The sequence below is a fragment of the Zalophus californianus genome, chromosome 12 (assembly GCF_009762305.2).
Source record: "Zalophus californianus isolate mZalCal1 chromosome 12, mZalCal1.pri.v2, whole genome shotgun sequence".
NCBI lineage: Eukaryota > Metazoa > Chordata > Mammalia > Carnivora > Otariidae > Zalophus > Zalophus californianus.
In genome coordinates this window covers 10330825-10351779 of record NC_045606.1, presented here as the reverse complement: position 1 = coordinate 10351779, position 20955 = coordinate 10330825, and the positions used below count along the sequence as shown (strand labels likewise).

Here is a 20955-nt window from a genome sequence, read left to right as displayed (position 1 = left end):
AGAGTTGCTTTTGGAAAAGTTGTAACAACCTATACCATACAATAATGTTCTGTGAGCGTGCTCGGTACTGAGTGCTATGATTTAGCCTTCCTGTTTTTGCCCTTTCATCAACGGAGGGGGGATACTGGAGGCTGACTCTTTGCAGGGAGTTGTGGTTAAGTGACTTCTCTGACAGTGACTTCTGGGAAGGATGTTTTCTGGACAAAAAAAGACAGGCTCACCTGCCACAAGTCTTTGCCTTTCCACTTCTTCCAGCTTCTTGTGACCAAGGATGGGAAGCTGCAGGCTAAGAATGGCAGGAAAACGGAAAGGTGGCCTGGGGGCCGGGTCCCTGGGGGCACTATTTGGGAAAAATACCCCTATATAGTGAAGCATCTGTTGGTAGTGTTCTGATATGCAGGCAGAGGCAAGCCCAACCAGTGCCGTTTCTTCCGCTTGCCAGTGAAAACACAAAGGGAGGTGAAGCTCTGATTCTGCAAATTCTCTGTGCCCGTGTTTTGCCAACACCCTCTCCCTAGGTAAGGTCTTGGTCTCTTTCCAATTTGTATGAAGTCTTTATATATTAGAGACATTAACTCTATCATATATGATGTGGTTATAATGGGTGTTTTAATTTTATTTGCGATGATCTATTGGTTAAGGTGGTGATCTTTAGAGGTCTCCATCAAAAGGTAGTTTGTCTTCAGAGTTAGTAATAGGGACAAATTCCTTCTCCCAATAACCTGGCACTTCATTCTTTTATCATCCAATGACTCTTTCCCTGGATCCATTATTACATTGGGGAGTGCAAATTGGTGACTTTACCGTGATATAATTCCTTCCACATTTATTAGTTGTCATTCTTCTGTGAAAAAGAGCTTTCTTCTGTTTTCTGTTCTTCTTTGGGGAAGAGAGGAATCACTCTGTTCTCATAAATTTTTATTTACTCTCTGTGATACATTTATTTATAGTCATTTTTTTATGCTCAAATTAACCCAGTTTTGGCCAGTGGGAGCCTTTCATGCTATTTCTACCACAAGAAATGGAATGCTTATATTTCTTTGTAATTTCCTGCCCTTCTTCCTTCTCCCTCCTTCCACCCATAGCTCCCTCCTCCCTCCCTTTTTTCTCTCTCATTGGAGTGGGAGGTGTTCATAACATTGGCTAAAACCAGAGCTGTATTAAGTAAAAATGGTAAGAGGAAGTTTTCTTATCTTATTCTTGTCCTTAATTAAAATGGATTTAGTTTTTCACTATTAATGGTATAGGCTGGGGGCTCCTGGGTGGCTCAGTCGTTAAGCATCTGCCTTTGGCTCAGGTCATGATCCCGGGGTCCTGGGATCGAGCCCCGCATCGGGCTCCCTGCTCAGCGGGAAGCCTGCTTCTCTCCCTCTCCTGCTCCCCCTGCTTGTGTTCCCTCTCTCGCTGTGTCTCTCTCTGTCAAATGAATAAATAAAATCTTTAAAAAATAAAATAAATCCAAAACCTCTCTTGAAAAAAAAAAAAGAAAATAAACAAATGGTATAGGCCGTTTATTTCAGTTAAAAAAAGGAAGTTAGTGTTCCTCTATTCCTAGTTTAGAATGTGTTTTGATCATGTTGTAAACACAGAATTTGGGGGAATTTACAAAGGTTAACCAGTGCATTTTCTCCTTTGACCTAATGAAATGATCCATTGCATTACTATATTTCCTAATAGTTAAATATTTGTATTGTCTTCAAATTCACCCAACCTGAACATTGTTTATTATTTTTTTAGTTCTGTGTTGATTCAGTATGCTTAGTTTTATATACATACATGTAATAATATCTTTATTTAAAGCTAAATATAAACTGTATATGAATGTGTTTATATATAACTCTATGTATAAATGAAGGAATGAGATTAGTCTACATTTTTATTATGCTATGTATTTGAAATTTGCAAAAATTAATTAGGAAACTGTTGTTTTAGTCCTCCCGAAAATGAATATGATGTTAGGATTTTTAGTCCCTGGAATTCGGACAGGATTTACTTGGAAAATCTCCTTGGGCTTTATGCCTTTTTCAGGCAATATGATAAATTAACTCATTAATTTCATGGTTATTGGTCTGTTTAGAGTTTCTACTTCTACTTGAGACAAATAATTTTTTTCCTAGAAAGTTTTCTATTTGCCTAAATTGAAATTACTAACTTTTTTTTGTAAATTTTTAATTGCATCCTAACCTATGGTCTTACTTTTTGTTTTTTATTTCATATTTTCCCTCCCCTGGTTCCCTCTTTTCCTATCTCCCTCTGTTCCTCCCTTCCTTTTCAAAATCAGATTGGTTAGAAATTTGTTTATTTTATTTTACTTTTTAACCCAAGAACTACAGCTAATATTTACTTTATTTATCACTTTCATATATCTAATGTTGTTATTGATGTGTCTATTTTTTGTTGCATACATTTTGTTTTATTAATTGCTAGTTTTCTTTAATCACAAGAGTAATATAGAAACATAACAAAACCAAAAAAAATTGAAAAAATATAAAATGGAAACTAGAAGTTGTCCCTTTCTGCCCACCTGTGTTACTCCCCAAAGACAGATGTGTCTATTCTTACTAATACCTTCTTTGTGAGTGTCTTTTGCTTTTCTCTTTATGCTGTCTTGGATAAAAAGCTAATTTTATTTATTTCCATCTTGTGATGTTAGTAATTCTACACCAGTCATCCTTTCCTGCTGAGCCCAGATTTGGATTCAGGATTTTCTCAACACCAAGCCATACGTTGTCACATGTAGGAGAGAAGGTGCTGCTGTTTTGGCCTTTGGAAAATGCAGTTGGCTACTAGACCTCTCTAACAGATTCACATTTACCCAGATTGTGGTCTTTTATAGCACAGGTTTCCCATTCACAAATTTTAAGACTAAATTTATTCGTACTTAAACATGAATGTAATGAGTTTCTCATTCATAGATTTGGGTGAAAAAAATCTATGTTTTATTGTTTTATGGGATTATTTTCTGATGCTTTCACTGTATGGGGCATTTTTTTCCCTCTTACTTTTATAAGTAGTGTTTTGACTGTAATTATCATGTTTGTGTAATGTCTTGATACATTATTTTGTGATCGCCTGTCTTTGAGAATCATGGAGAAGTCTGAGGAGAGCCTAAATTTAAATTCTTTGTAGAAAATCTGTGTGGAATTAGAGCATTTTTACCAGGATGTCTAGGTAAGTAGGCTTTTGTTGCTGTTGTTGTTTCTATTGGACCTTACTAGAAACACGACAGACTCTTTTTATTTGCACATGCAGCACAGGAAAATCATCACCTGTTCTATTTGTGTGTATTCGTTCTGTTCCTTTGTCATTGTATTTGTCTCAGGAGTTTTGTTATAGGCTATTTATCTACCAGTATCTCCTCTCTCTTTTTTACTTACTCATAAACTCTGACTTAATTTTGGAATGGTCCCATCTTAAAAGTTCTGTTTCCCAATCTGCCTTGCACGTAGAGGTAGTCATACAATGTATTTGAGCCCAGTGAGATGTATGTCTAAGTCACTGGGTGGGACTTCTGGGAAACCTCTTTAAGGGGGGCTGACTCACCTGGCATGTCACATTTGCCCTTACTCTTCCTCCATGTTTAATCTGGAATGTGGGTGTGATGACTGGTGTGCCAGCAGCCATCTTGTGAGTTGGAGAAGAAAGCCACACACTAAAGCTGGTAGAAGAAGGCCTAAAAATAAGTCCAGGTCCCTGGTAGGGTAGCTGCCCGACCAGCCCAGAAATGTCATCTCTGGACTTCTGTCACAGGAAAGAAAGCAAACGTGTCTCTTAGCTAAGCCACCATTAATGACTTGTTTTTTTTTTCCATCAGTGTCTTTGAACCAAATCCCTCTCTGATAAACAAACGCCTCTTTCATAAAGATGAACTATCTGTCTACAGCTATCATCTTCTCACACATCACTCTGTCCTTTGACCCTTCCTTTTGTATTCTTAGAGCACTTTTTATTGCTTTTTTACACCTCTACTTTGAATTCCACTCCAAAGCAGACTTTATTTCTGTTATTGCCTTTTAATTCTTCTTGATCTAGTCCCCAATTTGAGCCATATCTTTTTTTTAATTTCAACTTAACATTTCGTCCAGTTTAAGAGGGTATTTAAGTGTCTTCTGAAATGGTTTCTTAAGTTCTTTTTTACCTCACCTGTCATGTGGGTTCACAAAGCCTTTTGTGCATTTATGACAGTTATTTGGAATGCAAAATAGATCCAGTTTAGGCTTTTCTACTCTTTACTTTGCCACCTCTCGAAGTATGCTTTTCCCTGAATCCCCACGTGTCTGCATATTACATATTTTTTCTTTTCAGTTTATTCATCTTTGGACGGCTGATGTTTTCCGGGGGCACATAGTCTCCTGTCTGTTCTCCTGGGTTCTGTGTGTGTTCTGCCAGAATCAGAGGGTCCCGGGATTAACTGGAGGCAAGGTGACACACCTGGCTGCAGTCAGATTTTAATGTCTCCCGGGCATTTAGCTGCTGGGGTTTATCTAGCTTCCCAGTTGTTGTATGTGTTTCTGTGATCACTGAACGGAAATTGGCTTCTGGATCACAATAGAAGGGGATGAGCTTGTAAGACTCTTCCTCTCCATTCCCAAGGGAGGCTGATTCCAATCCACTCCTGCTTTCTGCAAAGTTACCCTCTGAACAGATCACGGTTTTGCAATCCAGCCCATCCACACCGCAGCTAAGAAAGATTTCTTCCAGGGAGCGGAAAATATTGATCGGCATTATCAATTCCCGGGGCTGTGCTTTGGGAGCATTACCATCAGTGGAAGTCGACTCACACCTGTTTTGGTGGTGGCCCAATCAAGCCCAGGATTTTCCAGACCTGAGTCTGAGCCCGCTGAGACTTAAAGGCATTTCATCTGAGAAATCCTTTTATTGCTTCAAGTTTAATATGTATAAAGCCAAACTGATGACTTCTTGTGGTAATGACGTTGTAATTCTCCTAGCCCTTAAGACTTGTAGTAATGCAACCTGACCCATGTCCAAGTTAACATATAGGAGTTAAGCAGCCAGACACAAGAAGTATCACCTTCTAAATACCTTTCAGTTTGTTCCAGAATTCCATCTTTTCTGTTCTCACTGCTGCCACTCTTGTGCAAGATTTAATTACTTCCTGTCTGATCAGCAAAAGAGCATTCCTGCTCATCTCCTTCACCCAGTCTCTTCTCCCCTTCCTCTCAACAAGCATATCAATTCCAGTTTCATCTTCTTTCAACAGAACCTCTCATGCTACTACTTTGCCGAGGAACTGGGGTCTCCTTCCTTTGATGTGTGGTATCAGGTTCAGAGACCTCCGGTAGCTGGATTCCACATTCATCTGCCCCGTATTGATTCCTACTGCTGTCAAAGATGGATACTCATCTCATTAGCAGATCTCCACACACCCATTCAGTGCTCATCCTCAGCTCTTAAAATCTTATTTATGTTGGGTTTTTTTTTTTTTTTTCTTTCCTGCTTGGAATGCTTTCTGCATTCTTTATCTATCGCCAATTTAGATTCTACCCCTTTCCAAAGACCAGCTCAAATCCAGTTGTCAGATTGTTCTGCCCAATACTTTTTAAAAAAAAGATTTTGACCATTATAAATTGAATAGGATTTTTATATATTTGGAAATAATGTCACTGGATTTGTATGTAACTTCTTTTATATCACTCATTTAAGTGTCTTATTTATGCTACTCCTCTAAAGAATGGCAATAAATAGACTTTATTTTTCCCAGCTACAAAAGTCAGGATAATAGTCATCTGACTTTGAGAGGTAATGTAAGAAGATGTCATTCTTTTCTGTAGTTGAAATTGTGCTGCTCATGTTGGCATAACCCAGCTGTATGGGGACCATTGGAATGCCAGGTGAAGGTCTCATTTTATGCTTTTTACTTTCATGGCACATGTAGCCAATGGCTTAATCTCTGCTGATGATGAAATATCTCTTTACTGAAAACATGAGCTTTGTTTTGTTTCTGGTTTTTGTTTTGTTTTGGTTTCTAAAGCACAGATTACTCTAGCACTGTGGGTGAATTAATCATGAAGCACCAGGTGGATTTTCTTCTGGGAGGCAAGGAGTTGAGGGTCTTCTTGGTGGAGTTCATTTATCATGTCCTTTTCCTCACATTTCTCCTTCCTGAATTGCTGTTATAAAAGGCCTGACTTTTCTGTCTGCACATGTACTTGTCTGCGTTATGTATTTACCACTCCCCACAGAAGCTTCATTTTCCTAATCTATGTCTATAGCATTTGCTTTCAAATTGGTGTGGTTATGCCTTAGTAAATACTGCCCTCCCTCTGAGACCAAGTGACCCATTGTTAGGACCACATTTTCTGGAGTGCTTCCCATAAAACTGCTTTAGGATGAAAATAGAGTTTATTCATGGAAAAATGGTTGGGATTTTCAAGGTCAAATAAGCTGGCTCGAACAAAGAGAAACAGGTTTCTTTGTTGCAGGACTTCTCAGGGCTTTCGGCATGCAAGTTTGCGGCACAAAGCTCTAGCCGGACAGGTTGTCGGGCTGTGCACTGCGCGGCTCTGATGTGAACTGTGCCTCTTGGAAGGGTCCAGTGACAAAACCCCAGAGGGGACTTCAGCGCCATTCCAGAAGTATCTGGAGTGAGGCTCTTTTATTTTTTTAAGAATATATTTTAGAAGTAGTGTTTTTTGGGAAACACCGTGTCAAACATGGACTGTTGTCAACCCATAATGAGGGTAAAATCGGAGGTTTGCTAGAGTTTCTCTGCCAGTTTGGCTTAAAAGTGCTCAAAGACCCCTTCTGTAGCATTATGTGTGATGAAGATGTGAGTGTTAGTCCTCATGCCCCTGGGGAGAGCATGCTGGGGGAACTCCTGTTTTCTATTTTATTAGTGCCCCGTTCTCTCTTTCAGAACACTTGGCACTTTGGCATTGCTTTAATAAGGTATTTTTCACATCACCTATGCCATTTTAGTTTGCTTTCTTTCTGTTTCCTCCTCTATTTTATTAAAATAGCTTCCTTTTTTGGTAATTTTTCTCCTTTTTATTTTTTAAATTTTCCTTGATTTAGAAGTCTAACACACTACTTGCTGTTGTTCTTCTCCACTTGCTAGTCTTTTATTTTCTTAATCCAACTTCAGTTGAATTTTATCTTAATTGTTTTGTCTCATTAATTTTGAGGGTTTTTTGGGGGAGTAGAAGATTTTCTCCCATCCTTTTAGGTTCTCTTGGCTAGTCTAATAATTAAATTAACAGAGGACAGATTAACAGGAGAAAAACAAATTTAATTACATACATATGAGAGCCCCATAAGAGTATGAGATCCAAAGAAGTGAACAAAGGCAGCTTTTATACCCATAGACAGAGAAACAATACATTTCTGAAGAACTGTCCAGACAAAGAAATTTAGGCTTGGCTACTAATTAGTGAAAAAAGCAAGCAGAGTTTGTTTACACAGCCTTCTTGGCCCTGAATTCCCTATCTCTGGTGGTAACAATGTCTCTCTAACTCCTAGTGCCCGGAGGGCACCGTTCCATGGGAAATTGTATTACCTGCTTTCAGGGGGACGGAGGATGGCCGGTGTCCTTCTTGTACCGGCTGTTTCTCAAAGTAATGTTAATTCAAAGTAGTCCATGTGCCAAAGTGGCATATTCTGGGATGGCCTGCCCTGGACCCCATCCGTTTCATCTTTGGAAAAAGAAGTACAGTGTGGTGCTCCAGGGGCAGGTCTTGAGGTCAGAGGATGGTATTTTGCTTGCTCTTTCCACCAGCTCCGCTCTAGGTGTTTTTAGGCAAGTTGTTTAACTCCTGTCTATGCCTATTTTCTGAGCTGTAAAATGGAGTTAGTGATGAGCACTTTGAGTACTAAATCCATCTCAAGTTCTTAGCCCCGGGCCTAGGTAACAAGTGTCTAATGAAAGTTCTTCACAGCTATGTTAATATTATTGCATTTTAAGCTGTTTTGTCTCTTTGCTGCTAAATTTGTACTTATTTGATATTTTTGATGATTTTATTTCTTATTTTTTTCTTCCTATTCATCTCTAATCCTTGAAATTTGAGATTTTGAAATTCTTTTTTTAATTTTATCTAATCTATGTATCTCTTCATCAATTTTTTTTTTTTTTGATCTCTGTCGAATGTTGTTATTTTTATTACGGCTTCCCTTCATCTGGCTACATGGAGAGGGATGAGGCAGAGCTGAAATTAGGAGGGTCCCAGGACCAATGAGGAGAGCACAGTTTACAAGGGCTTTTTCTTTCACACCAGGGACTGCTGCCCCTCTGAAAGCTCCCGTGTCCTTTCACGTCAGTTCTCTCGAAGAATCCTACCGTGCTCTAGTCACGGATTCCTCCAGAGTGAATGCCAATTCTCCGTTCACCAGGAGCACATCTCCGTGCTGGTGTAATGCCGTTTTTCCCTTGCAGCATGCATCCACTGCAAAGAATTCTCAAATCCATCACCTCTGGTCCTTGTCATCCTTAAATTCTTTTGTCATTTTTTTGGAAGGTAGTTTCTTAAAGGTGTCATGATCCGTCAGTCTAGTCTTAGATGGTAACGACGATTCGATATATTCCGTTCAGTTTTCTCCCACAGATCAGGAGAGCCCCAGATAGTGCATGCAGTCTCTTTTGCCATTTTTCTCTTGGGTAAGGAGAAAGCTGGCTGGGCGCACGTCTGTCTGCCAGCGCTGGGTGGTGACATTTTCCGCCTCCACCCCGCACTCAAGCTTCACACCCCCTTCCCTTGTGGGGCACCCCCAGCATGACTGTGCACATGGGCCAGAAAGACCAGTAGGTGTGGATTACTGGGCCCATAGTAAGAGGAGACCCCTGAGCCTGAAGTACCTGCTGCTCTTTGCCTGAATCCACTGAGCGGAGTCCTGAGGAAACTCCTGATTCACTGGCTCACTAGGGAGCGCCACCACATCGTTTTGGAATCCAACAGAAGTCACCTGTCCGGGAATTGCCCGAAGGCAGGGCACCTTGGCCCACTGACCGCCAAACTGCTTCACTTACGGTAGGGAGTTGAGCTACACGAGGTGATTGGCTGTGCCCTTTTGGGCAGGTAGTTTCCTTAGGGTGTGTTTTTCTTGGAATGCATCTGAGAGCATTGACAATTCTCTTGGGTTTTAATATCATATGTGTGTGAGAAATTTAGAATTTAGAAAACTTACTTTGCCGTTTGTAAGGAACTGAGGAAATAAAAATCTTTGGTAACCGTAAGGAGAACTAACCACTTGAATTATGTCAGCCCCAGAGGGACCACTGCCAGACTCTAAATCATACCACAGGATTTTTTTGCCCCTGGTCCTAATTTAGTCTCTGGGCCTTTTGGATGCAATTGACTACAATGTTTTATTCCTCCTGAGAAAATGCTCACAATACGTGTGCACTGGGGTCCGTCTGTCTGTATTTATCTATTGCCCTGTGTTGCACAGATTCTATGATGCAGAAAATTCTCTGAGAACCTGAACACTTGGGTCGACCAGCGTTGGGGTCTGATTGAGGAGTGGGATGTCAGCTTTTGTTTCTTAACATGTGACCTGGATATCCTACAGAAGAAACCCTTGAGGGAGGCTAATTAAAAATGCAGATTCCGATCTCCTGGAATGAGGTCCTGGAATCTGTCCCCTGCTGTGCCTGAAATCAGCATTTCAAAACAAGGTCCCATGCTATTCTTATGCACACTCCAGTGTTCCTGAAGCGCCGCTTTCTTTCCCAAATAGAGACTTCTTAGAAATGTATTCACACACAGAATCTACTACGGGGAATGACGGTACCGGAAAGGAGCCTGGAGGAAGTTAGCTCCTCCTTGTGCCAGGATGATTGGCTGTTATTTTAAGGAGACCACCCTGCTTGCTCATGTTCACAAACAGAGCCAGTGCGTCCTCTTAATTCCAGCTCAGGGGTAACACCACGCTGTCTGCGCACCTCCCATATTCCTTCACTATAGGCCTGGCTTCTCTGTCCACCAAATAGGTCTTGTACATTTTTGTTTTACACTTCAAATTTGACAACACAACTTTTGGATGATCTGCCATGCTTAAATATTGGTTCTCTTAGGAACCAAATTTCAGCATCCACTTGTTAGCTTCGTGTACCTCATGCTCAGAAATGAGGGGTCCTGGTTTGTCTGGACCCCGCCTCCATCCGTCAGGGAGGATGTTTTTCCTTCCCTTGTGGGGCATCCCCAGCATGACTGTGCACATGGGCCAGAAAGACTGATAGGTGGATTACTGGGCCCATAGAAAGAGGGGATCCCTGAGCCTGAAGTACCCCACCAAACATGGCTTTGTCATCAGCTGGGATGTTGGAAAAGATCTAGCACCACATTCTATAGCAAGTTGCATGTGGCCCCTGAAGAGCAAGCACCCCATGTGCTGACTGAGACCCACCCCCCCCAAACCCTAAGGCCAGGAGAATATGACCCAGATCATATCCCTGACCTCCAGCACCCTAGCCAGCCATGCTGTCCTTTATACTTCTGGCCATACCACAGATGTGTGATGGACTCCAGCAATGAGCTCACTCACACTGTGCCCATCTACACAGGCATGCCGTCCTGTGCCTGGACCTGGCTGGCCGGGACCTGACAGACAGCCTTAGGAAATCCTCACGGAGCTTTACCACCACGCCAGGCAGGAAATTGTGTGAAGCCTCAAGGAGAAGCCCTGCAGTTTTGCCCTGGACTTGGAGCAGGGGATGACTAGCAACCCCCAGCTCCTCCCTTGGAGAAGAGCTCTGAGCCTGGGAAGGTCAAGTGCTCACCACTGGTGACAAGTGGTTCTGCTGCCCTGGGGTTCTTCCAGCCTTCCTTCCTGGGCTTGGGATCCTGAGACATTCATGAAACTAACTGCAACTCCAGTGTGAAGTGTGACTGTCCACAACACGTGGCATTGTATATCAATGCAGTGCTATCTGGTGGGACCACCCTGTACCAAGGTTTTGCCAATGGGATGGAGAGGGAGCTCCCCACTGACACCCAGCATGATGAAGGGTGAGATCATCATGCTTCTGAGCACAGGCATCTGTGTGGATCGGTGATGCCATTCCTGGCCTCACTGTCCACCTTCTGGCAGATGTGGATCTGTAAGCAGGAGAACCACAAGTCCAGCCCCTCCACCTTCCCCCTCCAAATGTTTCCAGGCAGAAAGCGTGTTACCTTCTTTCTTGACAAAATCTCACTTGTGTGGAAAATGAGATGACATTGGCATGACTGAATTTATTTATTTTTTGCTGCTTGACTCAGGATTTAAAAACTGGAATGGTGAAGGTGACAGTAGTCAACTGGAATTGTATTCCCCAAAGTTCTGCAATGTGACTGAGTGTTTTGATTGTACAGTTTTGTTTTGTTTTTTTTTTTTAGTCATTCCAAATATCATGAGATGCATTGTTCCAGGAAGTTCCATGCCTTCCCAAACACTTCCCCACATCTCCCTAAGGAGAGTGGTCCAGACCTTGCCCAGTCCACTCGGGGGAGGGTGATAGCTTTGCTTTTTATATAAAATGTGTAGTCCATTTTTTTCATCTTCTGCGTAAACGCTTGTTCTTATTTTGTTTCTTTTTTTTTCAATTGGATACCTATTATTTAAATTTTTTTGTTATGTGTCTTTCAGCTAACATCTTTTTTTAAAGTTTTTATTTAAATTCCAATTAGTTAACATACAGTGTAATACTAGTTTCAGGTGCCCAATTTAGTGATTCAGCAATTCCATACATCACGTGGTGCTCATCACAAGTACACTCCTTAATCCCCATCACTTTTTAACCACCACCCCCCACCTCTCCTCTGGTAACCATTGGTTTGTTTTCTATACTTAAGAGTCTGTTTCTTGGTTTGCCCCCTCCCTTTTTCCCTTTGCTCATTTGTTTCTTAAATTCCACACATGAGTGAGAACATATGGTATTTGCCTTTTTCTGACTGATTTATTTCACTTGGCATAATACTTTCTAGCTCCATCCACATCATTGCAAATGGCAAGATTTCTTCCTTTTTAATGGCTGGGTAATATTCCATTGTATATTTATACCACATCTTCTTTATCCATTCATCACTTGTTGGACATTTGGCTGTTTCCATAATTTGGCTATTGTAGGTAATGCTGCTATAAACATCAGGGTGCATGTATCCCTTCAAGTTAGTATTTTTGTATCCTTTAGGCAAATACCAAGTAGTGCAATTGCTGGATTATAGGGTCTTCTCCACATCCTCACCAGCATGTGTTGTTTCTTGTGTTGTTAATTTTAGCCATTCTGACAGGTATGAGGTGATATCTCATTGTAGTTTTGATTTGCATTTCCCTGATGATGAGGGACATTGAACATCTTTTCATGTCTCTGTTGGCCATCTGTATGTCTTTTTGGGAAAAAAGGTCTATTCATGTCTTCTCCCCATTTTTTAATTAGATTATATTTTTGGGGGGTGAATTTTAAAAGCTCTTCATATATTTTGGAAAATAAACCTTATCAGATATGTCATTTGCAAATATTTTCTCCTATTCCATGGGCTGACTTTTAGTTTTGTTGGTGTTTCTTTCACTGTGCAGCTGTTTATTTTGATGCAGTCCCAATAGTTTATTTTTGCTTTTGCTTCCCTGGCCTCAGGAGACATACCTAGAAAGAAGGTCCTACAGCCAGTGTTAAAGAGGTTACTGCTTGTGTTCTTCTCTAGGATTTTAATGATTTCATGTCTCACATTAGCTCTTTGATCCACTTTGGAATTTATTTTTGTGTTTGGTATAAGAGAGTGGTCCAGTTTCATTCTTTTGCACGTTGTTTCCCAATACCGTTTGTTGAAGAGACTTTTCCCATTGGATATTCTTTCCTGCTTTGTCAAAGATGAGTTGACCATAGAGTTGAGGGTCCATTTCTGGGCTCTCTGTTCTGTTCCATTGATCTATGTGTCTCTTTTTGTGCCAGTACCATTCTGTCTTGATCACTACAGCTTTTTAATATAACTTGAAGTCTGGAATGGTGATACCTCCAGCTTTGCTTTTCTTTTTCAAGTCGCTTTGCCTAGTTGGGGTCTTTTGTGGCTCCATACAAATTTTAGGATTGTTTGTTCAAGCTCTGTGAAAAATGGTGTTGGTATTTTGATAGGGTTTGCATTAAATATGTAGATTCCTTTGAAGAATATAGATATTTTAACAGTGTTTGTTCTTCTAATCCATGGGCATGAAATGTCTTTCCATTTCTTTGTGTCCTCTTCAATTTCTTCCATCAGTGTTTTTTAGTTTTCAGAGTACAGATCTTTTACCTCTTTGGTTAGGTTTATTCCTAACTATCTTATCATTTTTGATGCAATTGTAAATGGGATGGATTCCTTGATTTCTCTTTCTGCTGCTTCATTATTGGTGTAAAGAAATACAACAGATTTCTGTACGTTCATTTTGTATCTTACAACTTTACTAAATTCATATATCAGTTCTAGCAATTTTTTGGTGGAGTCTTTTGTGTTTTCTATGTAGACTATCATGTCATCTGCAAATAGTGAAAGTTTGACTTCTTCCTTGATGATCTGGATGCCTTTTATATCTTTTCGTCTGATTTCTGTGGCTGGGACTGTTTTGAGTGGTCAGTCATAATGACCCCTTTTTTGCTACCAAACTTTCAACATATGAAGACTTCTGGTCTCTCTGGGCATTGGCTGAGATGGTGAGGCTGTTCACTAAAAGTGCATACCTTAAGGGGAGAAAAAAAAAAGACTTGACCAGAGTCCTTTGTTTGTCTGTAGTCTGTGACTCTAGGTTCTACCTCATAGTCACATCTGGAACAGAATGAGTTGCCTCTGTCATCGCTCCAATTTTTAAAAGGCTTGGAGGGGTCTTATTAAATTAATGGGTCAGGGCACCTGAAGCTCCTCTTTTACATAGCCTACCACCATTTATTCTATCCCTCCACGTGGATGTGTACTTTCTCCCTTATAATGCCTCAGTCTGGGCACACTCCTAGCAAGATGGCATGCATGCCCTGGGGAGGTGGGGGGAGGTTTTGCTTCTGTCCCCAAAAGCCTGGCATGTGGCGTGACCTCACCCTCCCCACGAGGGACTATGGAGGACTTCCTCAAACCCTTTGTCACACATCATTCGCAGCCTAAGAGACAAAGTACTACATCCCTCATGCTTAGATCAATGGGCATAAGTTTCCAGGTTAAGGCTGGATTTCAGGATGTCATACAGTGTTTAGCCAAGATCTTGTCATACTTGCTCCACTGCCCACCTGGACCCAACCTGCTTTCTTGGATATGGTGGCAACTGAGCCGCCCATGGGACCATGCCTCCACAGTGTGCACCCAGACGTAGGGCTGTAATTCATTGTAATGTTTTCCCTGGGTCTCAGTCTTTTCTTCTTGTAAACCCTCAACCCCACCCTGATGTGGAAGACCCAAACCTTCTGCCGTATCTCAGTGTTGTCACCAACATTGACTTTGACATCCCCAGAAAGCTCTCTGGTATGTTTCATACCTCCTCAGTTCTGGCCTGATCTGCTACCCCAAGGAGGGTCCTTCTGACAGGATGGAGATGAGAGGCACCATAACGAGAGGGTAGCTCTGAGACAGCTCCTCTGGCTGCCCTTGTCATCAAGCTGGACATGAGCACTGTCCACAAATACCGAGATGCCCCCTCACGTGGATTCTCCAAGCCCACCACCTGTTCCCAGTGCTGATCACAAAGAGGAAAAGTGAGGAATCTTTGCTAAGACCAGCTGCTGTTTCTGCTGACCCACAGTGTTGATCTTCATGGAGCTGGCAGCCCTGCGTGCCACTCTGTCTGCAACCACCCTGCCCTTAGCAGGGCTAGTGCCTGATGTGCAGGGAGGAAAAGTGGCAGTGAGACAGCACAGAGTCTCTCCTGCACTCACTGGGGACCTTCTCCCTTCTGCTGCAATGGCCATGTGAGGAAGGGGCTCGTTACTCCACTTCAGTGGCCCCCTCGCTGGGGCATGGATGCCGCATTAGCACCTGGGACATCACGACCCCTCCAATTTTTCCCCTCTGCAGTGTACACTTTTTCGCTCATCTAAAGATGAGTGACCCGACTTTGGACCTTCCACCCCTTAGTGGCTCCTTCGCTCCACCCTGGTTTCCTCAGACTTTGCTTGGGGGTCATGGCCCTGTGCAGTGACCTCATACAGGGGAGTGGAGCATCTAGTGGAGTGGACTGACATGGAGGTCGAGAGAGTGGACTCTGCAGCCATTTTCAGCCGTAGCCTTGGGCATACATGTAACACAATTAACATTGTGACTGGCTCAGAGTGCCCTTAATAAGTCTTAGTAATTGTTCACTGTTACTAACAAGTGGTCATCCTACCCTCATCCGCAACTATACATAGATGTCCTGAAGTTGCTCACATGCAACATGGGGTGGAAGAGAAGGCAGGAGGAAGCATGTGAGTCAGCGGGAGACCTGTTGTTCTCTGAGGAGCTCCAAAGCCTAAGTCAGGGATTTCATCTTTATCTCTGAATAAATTAAGATTTATGCACTCACCTGGAGGTTTATCTTCTAGTTCCTAGTTTGAAAAGAACTATTAATGAACTTACCACACATATATCCTTACCCACCCACCCACACACCCAAAAAACATTGACCAGATTAGTAACAGGACATGCAAATCAGAATTTGAAAAGAGGACCATTGTTTTGGAGGAAATTTAAATCTTTCTAAAAATGTCCCATCACTTAAAGAAAGAAAACACAAAGCATACATACATTTGGGAGACGCAGTGTTTGGCTAATAGCAGGGGCTCCCCCAGGGCCAGCCCAGATCTGGTTGCCAGTTTAACTTCTTGTTTCTTGCCTCTTTATGACTCAGAAGATACTTCTGAATTTAAGAATTTTTAACAGCTTTCTATTTGAAGGGCAGGTTACTTATTTAAATTTTGTAGGCCTCACACCCCTTTCTGATTAGGTATTAATAACTTTGCCTTACCTACCCAGTTAATCTACAAAGTAGATAGGGGTCATGTGATGACCTTCTGCCAATAGAAATGCACTCTGAGGGTTGGTTTATTTATCCTCTTTAACCCAGTGGGAACGGTCCAAGGCTACATACCCACAGTGTGGCCTATACTATTTTTTAAAAGGAAGTCCCCTATTCTTTCGTTTATCAAGCCTTTGGTTGGCTATCTGTGATTTCCAAATTGTTTTCCCCTTTAGTTCTTAATTTCAAGCCAGCTCCCTGATCAGAGCTTAGATGTAGAAGCAGGAGGCCTTAAGTAAACTTTTCATCACTAAGTGAAAAAAGTCTGTCAGGATAATATAACATTGTTTAAGTCTTTTGCTATTTTTTTTTTAAGATTTTATTTATTTATTTTGAGAGAGAGAATGAGATAGAGAGAGAGAGCATGAGAGGGGGGAGGGTCCAAGGGGGAAGCAGACACCCTGCCGAGCAGGGAGCCCAATGTGGGACTCGATCCCAGGACTCCAGGATCATGACCTGAGCCGAAGGCAGTCACTTAACCAACTGAGCCACCCAGGCGCCCAAGTCTTTTGCTATTTTTAAATAATATTTTTCTCTCTATATAGAGATCCATATTCATTTTAGAAAATTTAAGTTTTTTTCCTATCACCGTATGAATGTACACTCACAACACACATATATTTTAACATTTTGCAAGTCCTTCTTTCCCCACTATTTATTGTGATAACGTCATCAAATAATGAGAGATTACTTTGACACTGTTCTGTTGGTTTTAGTTATAGATACACTCCAGTTTGTTTAATGAAAGTCTTGTTGCTGGGCATTTAGGTTCTTGCCAATTGTCACTGTTTTATTAATAAGATAACCTTCCTTCTAAAGAAATCTGTGTGATCTGTTTTAAATATATGACCTTTTGTGTCTGGCTTCTTTCACTTAGCATAATGTTTTTGAGGCTCCTCTGAGTTGTGGCCCGTGTCAGCACTTCATTTCCTTTTATGGCTGAATGATGCTCCATTGTATGTAGGTATTCAAATTTGCTTAGCCATTCATCATCTGATGACATTTGGGCTGCTTTCTACCACCTTTTGGCTATTGTGAATAATGCCGCCTTAACATGTCTTTGTTTCTTTTCACTTCTTTTGGGTATAAATCTAGGAGTGGAATTGTTGGGATCTTTGGTAATTCTAAGTTTAACTTTTTGAAGGATTATGGCATTTTTAAAAAACAGACCTAATTTCAGATTTACAAAAATAATTGAGAAGGTATTACGGAAAATTTCCATATATCTCACACCCAGTTTCCCCTGTTATTAATATCTAATATTAATGTTACATTTGTTATAATTAATAAACCAGTGTTTATATATTATTAACTGAAGGCCATACTTTCAGATTTCCTTAATTGTTACCTAATATCTCCTTTCTGTTCTAGGATTCCATCCAAGATAGCCAATTACATTTAGTCATCATGTCCATACTTTAGATTTCCTTAATTTTTGCCTAATATCCCTTTTCTATTCCAGGATTCCCCCTAAGATAATTATTTACATTTAGTCATCTTGGCTCCTCTTGGCTGTAACAACTTCTTAGACTTTCCTTGTTTTTGACGACCTTGACCATTTTGAGGAGTGCTGGTCAGGTGTTTGTAGCACATCTGTCTATTGGAATTTCTTCTCATGATTATCCTGAGGTTGCCTGCTTTGAGTGGGAAGACCATAGAGGTAGAGCGCCATTTTCTTTCTTTCCTTTTTTTTTTTTGTTGTAAAATCAAAGTACTACTTTATTAAATGAGTTATTTTACACAATATGAACATCAATATAATTACAATTGTAAAAAAATTTTTTATAACAAGGATGGACTGATTTTCAGATTTCCAAATCAGAGTCAACTGTACATTTACACAGAATTGTCTTTGCATGAAGCCCAAAAGGGAACAGCATAAAAATGAGTGTTTCTGTAGCCCCTTTATTTTTGCTGATCAACAGTTTGTTAGAAAAGCAGCTGCAGGTTTGTTACCTAAGTTCTGAGACAGTAGAAGAGTCAAAGGTGTCATGAATTCACCTGTAAACAACTTTATGCCTGAACATCAGCCAATTCTGGAGGAAGTGGAGTCTTAGGATGCTTGCTTTCAAAGTGCTGCTTGAAGGTCTTAGGGTCTGGCATTTGTGTCCTACAAACAGTGCAGGTATATATTAAGGCAGCTTTGGCAGCAGCCTTTTGGTCATGTCCTTGTTTCTTCTTTTGTCCAGCTTGCTTTTTGGCATTTTTCTGCTGAGACTGAATCTTCTGCTGTCCACGAGCCATATCCGGGCTGGGACAGTCTTGCGTCGGAGAGACCGTGCAGTGCGAGAGGGCCGGGGGAGGTGGCCGGAGGGAGAGGAAGGGGGAGAGCGCCCAGCACCGCTTCGGCCTCCTCCACCCGCCAAGGAGGGGAAAGAGGAGAGCACAACAGCCCGCGCCTCGCACCCACCGCCGCCGCCGCCGCCGCCCCGCGCGCCCCTAGAGCGCCATTTTCATCACATTGTATCAAGGGTACACGCTGTCCGTGTGACTTGTCACTGTTGATGCTGACCTTGATCGCCTGTCTGAGGTGTGTTTGTCAGGTTTCTCCACTGTAAAGTCCTCTTCTTTCCACTTTCCACACAGACCTCTTTGGAAGGAAGTCACAATGTGCAGTTCATTCTTAAGGGGTCAGTACTGTGCTCTACCTCCTTGAGGGCAGAATACCTACCTACATAAATTATTTGGGATTTTTCTCCATAGGACATTTGTCTCTTCTCCACTTGATAGTTCATTCACTCATTTATCTATGTTGATATAGACTCATGAGTATTTATTTTATGCTTTAAGTTATAGTCCAATGATACTTTATTTATCTTGTTGCTCAAATTATTCCAGATTTGGGCACTGGGAGCTCTTGCAGTTGACTCTTGTGTTCTTTTGACATACCCCATCACCATGTGGGTTTTTTGGTTTGGTTTGGTTTGGTTTGAGCAGTTCCTTAGTTCCTGGCACCACAAAAGGCACGCAAGCCCATCTTGTATATTTCTGTTTCAGTGCTAGAATCAGCCATTTCTCCAAGGAGCTCTGGTTTCTTTATCAGAGAATGGAACTGGACACTGAAATCTGGGTCCTTGGTTTTATGACATTTTTGATGTTCAAAAACCCATGGCATTAAAAAACAAAAACAAAACCAAAAAAACCCATGGCATTAAACTTGATTTAGTAAAATTATTGATATTTTACTCACTATTTTCTTGCTTTGCAAGAAGGGTAACCTTAAAATACTTTCTCCTTTCTAAGAACAGATGGATAGATGATGTAAATTAGACCAAATAACATATATGCTTTTAATTATTTCTTGGCTATATTTTTTAACATTTGAATCTTTAAGTATATAATCTATATTTTTGGTACATGGTATCAAGTAGGTGTTTTACATTTTCCCAAAATATATTACCCGTTCTCTCAATAGGATTTGTTTTCTACTTTTTAAGTAACGTTTCCTTGGTCTTTGAATCTTGAGATAACTGATTGATTAGATTACAGGTTAAGCTGTGTGAGCTCAGTCTAGTCCACACTGTTCCTTAATACAGTTGAGAGATATGTCACTGGTAAAATCAGAATTGTTTTGCCCTCCTTTTTTGTTCTATCTTAATGAACAGCTTCTAGGTGCAGTGGATGCATGTCTTCTTGCTTGGGAACTCTAGCTTCTTGCTTTGGCCATGGAGCTTTCTCTCAGTGTACCTCTGTGGAATTCCCTTATTGAAAAGCCTATCTGTTCCAATTTAGCAGGAGGTAACTTCAAACTCTCTGTTGCCCAAGTGTTACTGGGGTGTGATTGTGAGAAACACAGTACATGATACATTTTCTGAAAGATTTATGGTCTGTCCAGTACTCTTTACATGTTACCACCAGGGCAAAATAGAGCAGAAGTGGACTGGGTCTACCAATTTTGGTCCTTTGTAGACTTGTTCTTGTGTTGGTTTTTGTCCCAACCTTGCACTATGGGTTGCTATGAGAACTAGCTGCTCTGAAACTACACTTGGATTTATCCTTTGGGGCTTTATGGTGGAAGATGTGGTCCTTTCCATCACCCTATGTTTCCTTTATGCTGGTCTTAGGAAGAATTCTGATCAGATTTGTGGGCCAGCAGAAACTTCCTCAGGGTGGTTGGTGGTTAGTTTTTATCTTGTGGGCACTGTTTCCTCTACCACATGGTATTTCTGTCTCTGGTTTGGGTGATAGGAAGCTCAGAGGCAAATGAGCTTCCATGGTCCACTGAAAGCAAAATCTTTGCCTCTGACTGAATTATTCTATCCTGCTTCCAATTTTTACTTTGTCCTGATTTCCTTTTCCATTCAATTTTCTAGTTTTGGGCTTAGGGTTTCTCTACCTCTGCACTATTGATGTTCTGGGCCACATAATCCTTTCCTGTGGGGATTTGCCCTATGCTTTGTAGGATGTTTAACAGCATCCCTGGCTTCTGCCACTGGTAGCAGCACCACTTACCCCCGGTTGTAACAAGCAAATATCTCTCCAGACATTTCCAGATGTCGCCTGGAAAACAAAATCACTCCTTGGTTGAGAACCACTGGACTATATGTATTTATGTATTTTTGGCTATGAGACAATGTATAACACTTTAAATTAATAATAAATAATGAAATGAATAAGCCTTAATGGATAAAGAAATGGGGAGTGGAACATTTACATATGGACCTTATATAGAGAGCCTAGAGCCTTTGTAAGTTGCCCAAGCATCACTGCAACTGCTCTGAACCCCTTTAAGTGTATTCACCTAGTGATTCTAGAGCAGCATTTAGTCCATGGAAGTTGTCATGTTTTTATTTATCTTTTTATTATTATGTTATGTTAATCACCATACATTACATCATTAGTTGTTGATGCAGTGTTCCATGAGTCATTGTTTGAGTATAACACCCAGTGCTCCATGCAGACCGTGCCCTCCTTAATACCCATCACCAGGCTAACCCATCCCCCCAACCCCCTCCCCTCTAGAACCCTCAGTTTGTTTTTCAGAGTCCATCGTCTCTCATGGTTCGTCTCCCC

At 41.3% G+C, this 20955-nt stretch overlaps 2 protein-coding genes across 5 annotated transcripts in view; one reads left to right on the top strand and one right to left on the bottom strand.

Moving 5' to 3' along the window:
- Nucleotides 1-20955, top strand: part of HECW1 (HECT, C2 and WW domain containing E3 ubiquitin protein ligase 1) — a 437510-nt gene that overhangs the window by 14503 nt on the left and 402052 nt on the right. The window lies entirely within an intron of this gene.
- On the bottom strand, nt 17634-18375 carry LOC113911960 (zinc finger protein 706). Its single transcript, XM_027574952.2, has one exon. It carries the CDS (start codon nt 18184-18186, stop codon nt 17956-17958), a length of 231 nt encoding a protein of 76 aa, XP_027430753.1. The 5' UTR covers nt 18187-18375; the 3' UTR covers nt 17634-17955.

Coding starts and splice junctions, on each gene's coding strand:
- LOC113911960 (XM_027574952.2), bottom strand. CDS start 18,186: ATGGCTCGTGGACAGCAGAAGATTCAGTCTCAGCAGAAAAATGCCAAA.